General features: G+C 40.1%; 1 protein-coding gene across 1 annotated transcript in view; it reads left to right on the top strand.

Moving 5' to 3' along the window:
• Positions 1-9,704, top strand: part of nphs1 (NPHS1 adhesion molecule, nephrin) — a gene marked incomplete at both ends in the record, with an annotated part of 149,367 nt that overhangs the window by 57,482 nt on the left and 82,181 nt on the right. The window contains one exon of the mRNA XM_084048619.1: positions 9,451-9,573. Within this exon, the coding sequence (XP_083904745.1) occupies positions 9,451-9,573 (123 nt within the window). The remainder of the gene's footprint in view (positions 1-9,450; positions 9,574-9,704) is intronic.

Genomic DNA, 9,704 nt, shown 5'->3' with positions numbered 1-9,704 from the left:
AGAGATATATATTATAACTACAAGTAGAGATAGGTATTATAACTACAAGTAGAGATAGATATTATAACTACAAGTAGAGATAGATATTATAACTACAAGTAGAGATATATATTAAAACTACAAGTAGAGATAGATATTAAAACTACAAGTAGAGATAGATATTAAAACTACAAGTAGAGATAGATATTATAACTACAAGTAGAGATAGATATTATAACTACAAGTAGAGATATATATTAAAACTACAAGTAGAGATAGATATTATAACTACAAGTAGAGATAGATATTAAAACTGCAAGTAGAGATATATATTATAACTACAAGTAGAGATAGATATTAAAACTACAAGTAGAGATATATATTAAAACTACAAGTAGAGATAGATATTATAACTACAAGTAGAGATAGATATTATAACTACAAGTAGAGATATATATTAAAACTACAAGTAGAGATAGATATTAAACTACAAGTAGAGATAGATATTAAAACTACAAGTAGAGATAGATATTATAACTACAAGTAGAGATAGATATTATAACTACAAGTAGAGATATATATTAAAACTACAAGTAGAGATAGATATTATAACTACAAGTAGAGATAGATATTAAAACTACAAGTAGAGGATATATATTATAACTACAAGTAGAGATAGATATTAAAACTACAAGTAGAGATATATATTAAAACTACAAGTAGAGATAGATATTAAAACTACAAACAGATATAGATATTAAAACTACAAGTAGAGATATATATTATAACTACAAGTAGAGAGATTTAAAACTACAAGTAGAGATAGATAGTAAATCTCCTTTAAATCAGGGATCATACACTGTTCCTCCTCTGTAAATATAGCTGTTTTTATTTGTTGATGTCAATGTAGTAAAGTGTTAATATAATATGTTCATGTTGATGTATTGAATACATACGTCTGTTGAGGAGAGTTTAACCTGAGAAGCATTATGTCTGTGGTCTGTTGAGGAGAGTTTAACCTGAGAAGCATTATATCTATGGTCTGTTGAGGAGAGTTTAACATGAGAAGCATTATATCTATGGTCTGTTGAGGAGAGTTATACATGAGAAGCATTATATCTATGGTCTGTTGAGGAGAGTTTAACATGAGAAGCATTATATCTATGGTCTGTTGAGGAGAGTTACATGAGAAGCATTATATCTATGGTCTGTTGAGGAGAGTTATACATGAGAAGCATTATATCTATGGTCTGTTGAGGAGAATTATACATGAGAAGCATTATGTCTATGGTCTGTTGAGGAGAGTTTAACATGAGAAGCATTATATCTATGGTCTGTTGAGGAGAGTTTAACCTGAGAAGCATTATGTCTATGGTCTGTTGAGGAGAGTTTAACCTGAGAAGCTTATATCTATGGTCTGTTGAGGAGAGTTTAACCTGAGAAGCATTATATCTATGGTCTGTTGAGGAGAGTTTAACCTGAGAAGCATTATATCTATGGTCTGTTGAGGAGAGTTATACCTGAGAAGCATTATATCTATGGTCTGTGAGGAGAGTTTAACATGAGAAGCATTATATCTATGGTCTGTTGAGGAGAGTTATACCTGAGAAGCATTATATCTATGGTCTGTTGAGGAGAGTTTAACCTGAGAAGCATTATATCTATGGTCTGTTGAGGAGAGTTTAACCTGAGAAGCATTATATCTGTGGTCTGTTGAGGAGAGTTATACATGAGAAGCATTATATCTATGGTCTGTTGAGGAGAGTTATACCTGAGAAGCATTATATCTGTGGTCTGTTGAGGAGAGTTATACCTGAGAAGCATTATATCTGTGGTCTGTTGAGGAGAGTTATACCTGAGAAGCATTATATCTGTGGTCTGTTGAGGAGAGTTATACCTGAGAAGCATTATATCTGTGGTCTGTTGAGGAGAGTTATACCTGAGAAGCATTATATCTGTGGTCTGTTGAGGAGAGTTTTATACCTGAGAAGCATTATATCTATGGTCTGTTGAGGAGAGTTATACATGAGAAGCATTATATCTATGGTCTGTTGAGGAGAGTTATACCTGAGAAGCATTATATCTATGGTCTGTTGAGGAGAGTTATACCTGAGAAGCATTATATCTATGGTCTGTTGAGGAGAGTTATACCTGAGAAGCATTATATCTATGGTCTGTTGAGGAGAGTTTAACATGAGAAGGCATTATATCTATGGTCTGTTGAGGAGAGTTATACATGAGAAGCATTATATCTATGGTCTGTTGAGGAGAGTTATACATGAGAAGCATTATATCTATGGTCTGTGAGGAGAGTTATACCTGAGAAGCATTATATCTATGGTCTGTTGAGGAGAGTTTAACATGAGAAGCATTATATCTATGGTCTGTTGAGGTTTGTCAGTCAGAGATCAGCCTCCCGGCGTGTTAAACCAGAACACATCACACACACACTGACAGGCAGCGTTCAAAGCTTTAAAAACAAGCTTAAAAAAATCAATGGTTTTCAGCTCCACAGCTGTCTGTCTGTCTGTCTGTCTGTCTGTCTGTCTACAGTGATGTGGATCACTGTAGGGGGGGGGGGGGTCCAGTCTGGAAGTTAAAAGCATGGATGGACTGGTTTCTAAACGTCTTTAAAGGAAATGATTGACTTCTTGTGTGTTACTTTCGTCGACTAAAATGACATGGCTACAAGCTCACAGGACATCACAAAGTCCTGCCCTGTGAGCTTGTAGATCTCAAATGTTTGGATAATTTGGACAAAAACCTCATATATCCATACTGTATTTTCTTAAATAATGCTCTACTTTGTCATACAAAAAGTAGCCGATCTACAATATCTATTATATTGCCTATTTTTTGCTAGTTTCAAAAGTGACAGTGAAAGTGGTTAAGTGCGTTCGTGCGTCTGTTTTTTTTTATAAAATGCTGAACCAATGCACATTAAGGAGTGCTTGTGACTAAATAATAACTATATTTATGGACATACAGTAGCCTACAGGGTTTCTAACTGACAGTGAAGATATTCTCCACATCCAGATAGAACACAGTAATGTGGATAAATTAGCGTAAAGTGTTGGCGGTAGTGTACACTTTGAGCTCCTTGATTGCACCGTTTATGATTAATTCCAGGAAAAGAGGAGAAATTATTCAGAATTTAAATAACTCTCTCTCTCTCCCTCTCTCTTCCCCCCCCCCCCCCCCCACCCCCTCTCTCTCTCTCTCTCTCTCTCTCTCGCCCTGCGCTCCATGATAAGTTAGATGTGTAAATTGCTTCAGCTCTGGTGTTAATTATCTTGCCAGCTTACTTGACGGATCCATTTTTAGTGCTGCTTGCTTGTCACTCTCAGATACTATTTTGTGCACTTTAGTGCAGCTCTGAGAGAGAGAGAGAGAGAGAGAGAGAGAGAGAGGAGAGAGAGAGAGAGAGAGAGAGGAGAGAGAGAGAGAGAGAGAGAGAGAGAGAGAGAGAGAGAGAGAGAGAGAGAGAGAGAGAGAGAGAGAGAGAGAGAGAGAGAGAGAGAGAGAGAGAGCGAGAGCAGGGGAAAATAGACGCTCCCAGAGCAGAGCGTCTAATCTCCCACCAGTTATGATGGCAACTCATCAAACCCCCGGAAAAACCCGGTGACCAAAGTACTGTACTTGAGTAGACGGGAGAGACGTTCTACAGTATGTGTCATGTTGGTTTTGGCACAGAGCGGTCCTCCTCTAACTATTTCATGTCAAGGACCCCCAAACGGAAGCAACTACATTGACACTGGGTCCTAGAGATACAGCAATGTCTATGAGTCTCTCTGTATTCTATGATCCTATAGTTTACTGAGACACTAGACTGTCTCTCTGTATTCTATGATCCTATAGTTTACTGAGACACTACACTGTGTCTGTATTCTATGATCCTATAGTTTACTGAGACACTACACTGTCTCTGTATTCTATGATCCTATAGTTTACTGAGACACTACACTGTCTCTCTGTATTCTATGATCCTATAGTTTACTGAGACACTACACTGTCCTCTGTATTCTATGATCCTATAGTTTACTGAGACACTACACTGTCTCTGTATTCTATGATCCTATAGTTTACTGAGACACTACACTGTCTCTCTGTATTCTATGATCCTATAGTTTTCCTGAGACACTACACTGTCTCTCTGTATTCTATGATCCTATAGTTTACTGAGACACTACACTGTCTCTGTATTCTATGATCCTATAGTTTACTGAGACACTACACTGTCTCTGTATTCTATGATCCTATAGTTTACTGAGACACTACACTGTCTCTGTATTCTATGATCCTATAGTTTACTGAGACACTACACTGTCTCTGTATTCTATGATCCTATAGTTTACTGAGACAATACACTGTCTCTGTATTCTATGATCCTATAGTTTACTGAGACACTACACTGTCTCTGTATTCTATGATCCTATAGTTTACTGAGACACTACACTGTCTCTGTATTCTATGATCCTATAGTTTACTGAGACACTACACTGTCTCTCTGTATTCTATGATCCTATAGTTTACTGAGACACTACACTGTCTCTCTGTATTCTATGATCCTATAGTTTACTGAGACACTACACTGTCTCTCTGTATTCTATGATCCTATAGTTTACTGAGACACTACACTGTCTCTCTGTATTCTATGATCCTATAGTTTACTGAGACACTACACTGTCTCTCTGTATTCTATGTATGTGTTTACCTTGTTTACTGTGAGTCACAAAGAGCGTCTGCTAAATGTCTACGTTGTAAATGGTCTAAATTGTACAATATGTCACAGATACAAGTACAATATGTCAATCTGTTTACTGTAAGTCACTGTGGATAAAGAGCGTGTGATAAATGCCTCCATTGTAAATTGAACAATATGTCACAGATACAAGTACAATATGTCAAGCTGTTCTTTGTCTGTCAGCGTGTCAGCGGCAAACAGGCCTCTATACTGTAGGAGCAGCTAAGAGAGCTCCGTTCACAGAAATATTACATCATACTTTACAGTTAATGCGTTTACACAATCAAACACCGAGCGATAAAAGAGAGCGTCCACTTAATGGAGGATTTAAAGCAGCCTCTATTATAATATGATATCTAGAGTTATTAACGTATCACAGCGGACTGAATAACTCACGTTAAGCTAATTAGAAGATTGTCCAGACATTCATTGGTTGTACAAACGACTCCGTTGAACTAATAACTCAGAGCGCTGTGAGTGGAGCACAAAGGAAGGGGGGGGGGGGTGCAGACACTTTAGTTAAAACATGAGGAATATCCTTTCTGTGGGACAGAAACCTCATATCTCCATGTTTCACTTTAACGCCCTGCTTCATCATTCAAGAGTGTTGCACGAAAGTAGTGACAATAGTAGATCTACAAATGTGTGTTTTTTATATTGTTTCCCCCTTTTTCTCCCCAATGTTTAGTCGTCGTGCCAGCTGATTCCTCCTCACACACATTTCTGAACCTCAAGGTTGTGCTTTATTGTTACATCTTGTGTACAGGTACATAAGAGTACTTTATTGTCTCCGCCAGGCCGAAAGGCATGGCGCTATAACAGGCCGATTTGTGTTTTTACCTATAACTGCACCGATCTGTGTAACACTTTGAAAGCGCACTCCCTAGAGGTCAAGAAAAAACCTTTGCCCTGCAACATTGGCCTGTTATAGCGCCACCAGCAGGTCTAATTTAGCAAAACAATTTTTTGAACAAAATGCCTCAAATCATGAATGCAGTGTCCGATTGCCATGCAAGGTCTAAGAAGAAATGGGACCCTTTTCACATTGGCCTATTATAGCGCCACCAGGAGGCCATAAGCTTAGCATTTCCCTTTGTCCTGGTTCATTCTGGTTCTTGTCAGATGGTTCATGTACCTGACTGTTCGTGGAAAGAAGCTTTTTTACAGTCTATTGTTAGTAGCTTTGAGACTGTGTAGACGTTTTCCATGCGGCAACATCTCAAACAGTCTGTGGTTGGGATGGTTTCGATCTTTGATGATTCCTCGTGCTTTGCTGACACAGCGTTCGTCGTACAGGGCTTGTTTGGGGGAGAGATCACATCCGCCGATGCGTTCGGCCGTCCGCACAACCCTCTGCATTGCCTTGCGGTTGAGCTCGGTGCAGCTGCCGTACCAGACAGTGAAGCAGCCAGTCAGGATGTTCTCTGTGGTTTCTCTGTAGAAAGCTCTTAGGGACCCATGCCAGCTTTCTTCAGTTTCCTGAGAAAGTAGAGGCGTTGTTGTACTTTCTTCACCACTCGCTCTGTCTGTACTGCCCAGGTGAGATCGTCAGTGATGTGTACCCCCATGAATTTGGACTCTCTGACTCTCTCCACTGCAGCCCCCCCCCATCTGGATGGGAGAGTGATCTCTGGGAGGTCTTCTGTTGTCGAAGATTATCTCTTTTGTTTTTGCAACATTTAGAGCCAGGTTGTTCTCCTGGCAGCATTGTGCCAGGTCCTACACTTCTGTTTCATCGTCTATCACTGTGGTGTCATCTGCAAACTTGACCACTTGGTTGGAGCTTAACGAAGCCACGCATTCGTAGCTGTACAGGGAGTAGAGAAGGGGGCTCAAGGGGGTGAGGAGCCCCCACCGGGAGGACGTAGAGCCTTCGTCCCACTCCTCCTCCCATCCAACACTCCCTGCTGACAAGCTCCGCCCCCCAGCCGGTAGGTTTAAGTACAAATATCCTCCTCCCCGCCCGGCTTCCTCCCCCGAACCAACACGGGTCAGTGTTTACACAATGTGTTTGTGTAAACACTGGACACAGCCCGAGGATGCACCACGGTGGATTGTAAACACTGGACACAAACAGAGGATGCACCACGGTGGATTGTAAACATTGGACACAGCCGGAGGATGCACCAAGGTGGAATGTAAACACTGGACACAGCCCGATGGATGCACCACGGTGGATTGTAAACACTGGACACAGCCGGATGGAGGCACCACGGTGGATTGTAAACACTGGACACAGCCCGATGGATGCACCACGGTGGATTGTAAACACTGGACACAGCCCGATGGATGCACCACGGTGGATTGTAAACACTGGACACAGCCCGATGGATGCACCACGGTGGATTGTAAACACTGGACACAGCCCGATGGATGCACCACGGTGGATTGTAAACACTGGACACAGCCCGATGGATGCACCACGGTGGATTGTAAACACTGGACACAGCCCGATGGATGCACCACGGTGGATTCGAACCCATAACCTCCGTGGTGTCGTTTGCTTTAATCGTTTTATTTTTATGACTTACAAGGTTTGAGCTTCAGAGGTTATTATGTTCTCTTTAACAGAGAGTGATTTCTGCTCCATGTAAAATGACTCATCTAGTGTTTGTCCATCACCTTGTCTTTAATACAACTTTATTATTTACTGTCGTGCAGAAACCTTGTATCTCCATATTTAAACTTTATTATTTACTGTCGTGCAGAAACCTTGTATCTCCATATTTAAACTTTATTATTTACTGTCGTGCAGAAACCTTGTATCTCCATATTTAAACTTTATTATTTACTGTCGTGCAGAAACCTTGTATCTCCATATTTAAACTTTATTATTTACTGTCGTGCAGAAACCTTGTTTTTCTCGTAAATGAATGCCCTACTTTCTCATACTTAGTGCCACACAAAAACAGCAGAAATAGCCAATCTACAAGCTCACAACGAGACACGATGCGTCACATTGTGAGCTTGTAGATCTGCTTTTTGTTTTAAAGTGTGTGTGTGTGTGTGTGTGTGTGTGTGTGTGTGTGTGTGTGTGTGTGTGTGTGTGTGTGTGTGTGTGTGTGTGTGTGTGTGTGTGTGTGTGTGTGTGTGTGTGTGTGTGTGTGTGTTAAATATTGAAACAATGATTGAATATTGCTTTGTCTTTTTCCCTTTCTGCAAGGAGCTTCAGAATAACTAGAGAGAGCAAACTAATTATAAAATAAAAAGTCTATATCAATGTAAATAAATAAATCCTAAAACTAGAATTCATGTCATAAAAACAAAACAAGCATAACCAGATAAAAACAGTATAAAAACTCTCTTCTAAATGCATAGGAATGCATGATAACCCCCAAGTTCTCGTTAATTTACGAAAAGATTAAAAACCCAAAAGCTTAGAATATGATGATAACAGGTTCTGCCCGACAACAACAATAGATTGGATCTATTGGAACAACAGGTTCCTGGACACACAGGTTTCTACAGACAGAGATGATGTGTTATATATGTGTTTATATGTGTTATATATGTGTTATATATGTGTGTTATATATGTGTGTTATATGTGTGTTATATATATGTGTTATATTTATGTGTTATTAGAACAACAGGTTCCTGGACATACAGGTTTCTACAGACAGAGATGATGTGTTATATATGTGTTTTATACTGTGTTTATATGTGTTATATATGTGTTATATATGTGTGTTATATGTGTTTTATATATGTGTTATATACTGTGTTTATATGTGTTATATATGTGTGTTATATGTGTGTTATATATATGTGTTATATTTATGTGTTTAGAACAACAGGTTTCTACAGACAGAGATGATGTGTTTCTGCTTGGTTGTACGTTTGACACACGGTTCTATAATTACCTCAAGCTGTCTGAGAGCTTTATTATTCTGCTGCTCATCATCACACTGTAACTTTATCAATTAAACAACAAGTTAATGTTTCATAATTATACTTTCAACCTTCTTCTTCTTCTTCTTCTGATCTGCCAGCTCACAGTCACGTTTTGAACTTGTAGATCTGTTTTTTTTGTGCAAATGTTGTGTGATATAGTATGACAGAGGAAGGAAGACAGAGAACAAAGCAAAGCAAAGCAAAGTTTGTTGTTTACCCAGGGTGTCGGACTAAGCACGAAGCTTGTTTCCAGCCGGACCCTGCATGGAAGCCTTGCTCAAGGGCTATTCAGCGGTGATTCATGATTGATGTGATGAATTGGGGAATCGAACTAGGGACCTTCCGGTATCAAGGCCGCCCCTCTAACCACTAGGCCACCGCTGCCACAGAACAGAAACAGATGATCTGCTGTGGAAGCCTTCCACAGCAGATCATCTGTTTCTGTTCTCTGTCTGACAATTTGGCCAATTTGGTATTGAAAAGGTCTTAAAAGTCCTTGGATTGTAACTTTATAAATGTGCAAATACCCTGTATACACTTATACTGTATGTTGGTTTCTTTACTGTTGAGTGAGAAAACAATGTTGCATGTTTACATTAAGCTCATCATATGGGGACCCCCCAACATCGATTGAGGGGTCCCAGTTTCACACACACACACACACACACACACACACACACACACACACACACACACACACACACACACACACACACACACACACACACACACACACACACACACACACACACACACACACACACTACCACTGTGGATTGTAGATTGTAGGTTGGTGATTGTGATTCTGGCCTCTGATTGGTTGTTTGGTTCCAGGACAGTACCATCTGCAGATCCAGAGGGTGGAGCTGGCCGACGACGGACCCTACGAGTGTCAGGTGGGACAGTCCGAGAGTAGCCCCGCCCTGATCTCTGACACCGCCTGGATCAATGTACTGAGTAAGTGTGTTATTGTGTGTGTGTGTGTGTGTGTGTGTGTGTGTGTGTGTGTGTGTGTGTGTGTGTGTGTGTGTGTGTGTGTGTGTGTGTGTGTGTGTGTGTGAGCGGTGGGTGGGCGTAGCACGGCGCCC

This window comes from Gymnoscopelus microlampas (genome assembly GCF_963454915.1).
Source record: "Gymnoscopelus microlampas genome assembly, chromosome: 3".
In the NCBI taxonomy this organism is placed as follows: domain Eukaryota; kingdom Metazoa; phylum Chordata; class Actinopteri; order Myctophiformes; family Myctophidae; genus Gymnoscopelus; species Gymnoscopelus microlampas.
Note: the sequence above shows the minus strand (reverse complement) of the source record. Positions and strands in the feature narration are given on the sequence as shown.